At 40.8% G+C, this 3,599-nt stretch overlaps 1 protein-coding gene and 1 long non-coding RNA gene across 5 annotated transcripts in view; one reads left to right on the top strand and one right to left on the bottom strand.

Moving 5' to 3' along the window:
* Positions 1-3,599, top strand: part of LOC116705022 (uncharacterized) — a 17,106-nt gene that overhangs the window by 12,406 nt on the left and 1,101 nt on the right. The gene's annotated exons all lie outside the window — the stretch shown is intronic.
* pcgf5a (polycomb group ring finger 5a) overlaps positions 2,830-3,599 on the bottom strand; it is a 26,590-nt gene continuing 25,820 nt past the window's right edge. For 2 of the 4 annotated variants that reach the window (XM_032540841.1, XM_032540844.1), the window contains exon 9: positions 2,830-3,303. In XM_032540841.1, the coding sequence (XP_032396732.1) occupies positions 3,256-3,303 (48 nt within the window). In that variant the 3' untranslated portion in view covers positions 2,830-3,255. The remainder of the gene's footprint in view (positions 3,304-3,599) is intronic. The other 2 variants (XM_032540843.1, XM_032540842.1) reach the window with 2 other exon arrangements.

Below are 3,599 nucleotides of genomic sequence, written 5' to 3'. Positions count from 1 at the left end.
TAGATAGATAGATCGATAGATAGATCGATAGATAGATGGATAGATGGATATGTAGATAGATAGATAGATAGATAGATAGATAGATAGATACACACAGCACACATACAGAATATACATTAAATAACAGGATACAATATGAGAACAAATAATTTAAAATACATACAAGTTGGGAATGAAAATCTAAATGCAAACTGTATGTAGCTGTATTTACTGTATGTACATTTTGTGCAAGTTGCACTTAGTGCAGTTGAGTCATGCTCAGATGGAGGAGATGTGTCTGTTGTTTCCTCCCATTCATCTGCAATATGAAGCCAGAGTCCAGGGGTCAGAGGTCAGCAGCAGCAGCCCTGGGAATTATGCAAAGAACCACACTACTTTTTTTTTTACTATTATTGCTAGTTTTTATATGTTTGTTTAATTCATTAGCATTTTTCTCTCTCTTTTTTATATTTTCATTTGATCATTTTGAAGTTTGGATGTTGATTGATGTTTAGGCCTTTTTAGATGTTTAGATTTGTGGTGAGGTCTGTCGCGTATTTGTTCTGTTGTTAGTGGTATGTATGACTTTTTTGTGTAATAATTTCAAATACATAACCACAGGGACCTCTGGTCTACATAACGTTGACCTAAAAAAACAACTGCAAGGGCAAAACGAGCAGCTGGAAAGACGAGCATGTGATCACACACCGTCTGTCTGACCCTGCCCACAGCAACACATAAAACATGTTGTCTGTGGGTGGGGGGGGTGTATTTTTGGATAGGGTACATATGACATGTGACAGGAGAAGCACTCAAGTCATCCATTTCTTAGTAAAAGCAGTAATATTTTACTGTCTCTCTTTTAACAAAATGTCTATAATTAATAAGTGGCGGAGCAACACAGCTCAGTTTTCCCTGACTTGTGATTCGCCAAAACCAAAGTGAACAGTGAGAGGAGTGACGGCTGGATACAAAACTGAAAAGATGTTAGATTCTGCAGATGCTCACTGACTGTAACTAAATAAATAATTGCAGCATCAGCAAACAGGATAAACTTTGAAGAAAACTATTCATTCTGACTTTTTCTGAAGAGAAGATACCTGACTGACATGATGTACCAACCCGGTCTCACTCCGAACGTGTAAAATACGACGCATATTTCGAAATGCAACAAAAAAGGCGCCCTTTGGTGTGCGTGTAGGACGTACTGAGGGGAGCAGCATCTACGGGTTTAGAGAGTAGTATGTAATGAGAGCGGGGTTTGTGTCCCCGTGTGTCCTTAACTGTCCTGTTATTGCCGCGTGTCAGGGAAGACCCTTTATTCTTCAACCGGCCCGTTATTCCTGCGTGTCACGGTACCGTAATCCCCCCCACAACCTTTCCTTAACCTAACAGCGTCAAAAGGGACGCCAATAGTCCCGAACAAGTGCGTCAAATAGGATGCCAAGTGCGTTTAGGTAAAGCGTGTTACAAGACCCCTAAGGAGACTTTTAGCGTCAATAACAACGACAAAAGCCCCTGACCAAGCGTCCGTATTGTACGAGATGGGAGGGAGAATGCGTTGCTTGTGTCGGATGTACAGAAGAGCATCAGATCCAGACTGTTGTGTCCAGTATTGCCACAGGTATTTTGAAAAAGTAACTTAGTTACTTTACAGATTACTTGATTTTAAAAGTAACTTAGTTACTTTACTTTATTAGTTACATTCAGCAGCTGCCGACACCCCCCGCCTCCTCAACATAAAAATACAGTTGTTGTCTAGGTTTGTGTCGCCGCGTGGTGCACATGAACCGTCCTCATGCTAAAAACGTGACTTGTCGCATACGTGACTTCACTCCCCAAGACGCAAAAATATATATTCTTACTAAGGAAAATGACAAAAATACTTACAGACTTTCCCTTAAGTTAGCAGCTAATGCTAGTGGTAGCTAGCTAACTTAGTAACATTTTTCAAAGTGAATCTAGTTGTAGTCGTGCAATGTGTGACTCTGCAAGATCCCCCGTCTTTAGATGTAGCGTTAGATGTGAGATGATTGTTCTTAGATGTGAGATGGTGTCAGACTTTAGTTTTTTCAAACTCTATTCAAAGTCTACAACACTAAGTATTTTCTTGCCTTTGCTGCCTTCTACTCTTAAAACCCTCCTCTTTCATAAAGCTTATAGTTAGGGAGTGAAGAGTCGCAGCGTCAGCCTAACCCGGCCCATTTGCTTCTCATCGTAGTTGTCAGATTCATATATCATATTATCAATAACATAATAAAACTGGAGAGAGGCAGGGCAGTTCAGCCCGACCAGGCTCCTCTCTTTACCCTGTCTCTCTTAGTTGTATATATGTATGCTGTTATAGTTTTAGACTGCCGGGGGACTTCCTTTGACTCAGAGCTATTCTCTCCTTTATATTTCCATTTGTGTCCATCTATGTCCCAGAAATGCTTGTTACTACCCTAACTCTGGGGAGTCATTCCCAGAAACTACTGGAACTGTTGTACTTGTACATTATGGAGTGGTCTAGACCTACTCTATCTGTAAATTATAGAGTGCGGTCTAGGCCTGCTCTATGAAAAAAGAAAAAACAAGAGTAAGGGAAATAAATTAATACTCTTGTCCGAAAGGGAGTCCGAGGAAGCTTTGCGGGTCTTACCCTTTTTTTTCCTTCTTTACAAACGTGTCTATGCTTCACTAGCAGTGCATTAGGACCATGCATTATTTATTCATATTTTGCGGTGCCGTGCCTATTATAATAACTCCGCCCACCCGCCACCCCTCTAGTTTTGGGAACCACTGTGTTATCCTTCAGATAGTGAAAGTGGATGTGATCAAACTGCAGAGACATGAACATAAAAACAGCCATCAACAGTAGAAAATCAACATTTAATCTACAGTTAGACAGGCAAAGTGAAGATATGGTCATTCTTCATTTCTGACCTCGACAGGTTTTTAGGCACAGGGACATACAGTACATTTAAAAATATCATATATTATAGCATATATTATTCTATGTAGCATAAAACCTCTTTAGCATGACAACGTATGCACTTCATCATCGGCTGTACAAAAATACATTTAAATCTCTTTCTCTGCACATGGTGGGTGAGTGTATGTTGGTGTTTGTGTGTGTTTGTGCAAATGTACGCATTTCTAATGTTTTATATACTTGTCATGTACAGTATGTCTGCATATGCCTGCGTGCGCGTGTATGTGTGTGTGTGTGTGTGTGTGTGTGTGTGTGTGTGCGTGCGTGTGCGTGTGTGTGGTCCTCTTCTTGCAGCCGGGGCTTCATCCAAAGTCGATTCGTGGCCGGTACTCAAGAACCATGGGATACGTCTGAGGGAGAGACAGAAAATAGAGAAACTGTTTCAGAGAAGAGAGAGAATCAATGTTCAAATGTCCACCACGCAGCTGCTGGAACACTGAGAGGAACAATTACACAAACACGTGATCACATCGCACAAAGTTAGATCATCCTGGAAGCAGGTTATCGTAGACTGAACACACTTTGAGGAAGTTTTAATAAGGTGCAAGAAGAGTTGTCACAACATGTATTTTCAACTAGATACAACACGACATGCTGAAACACACACACACACACACACACACACACACACACACACACACACACA

The sequence above is a fragment of the Etheostoma spectabile genome, chromosome 17, assembly GCF_008692095.1.
Source record: "Etheostoma spectabile isolate EspeVRDwgs_2016 chromosome 17, UIUC_Espe_1.0, whole genome shotgun sequence".
In the NCBI taxonomy this organism is placed as follows: Eukaryota; Metazoa; Chordata; class Actinopteri; order Perciformes; family Percidae; genus Etheostoma; species Etheostoma spectabile.
The sequence above is the reverse complement of the archived record's forward strand: the minus strand, read 5'-3'. Positions and strand labels throughout refer to the sequence as shown.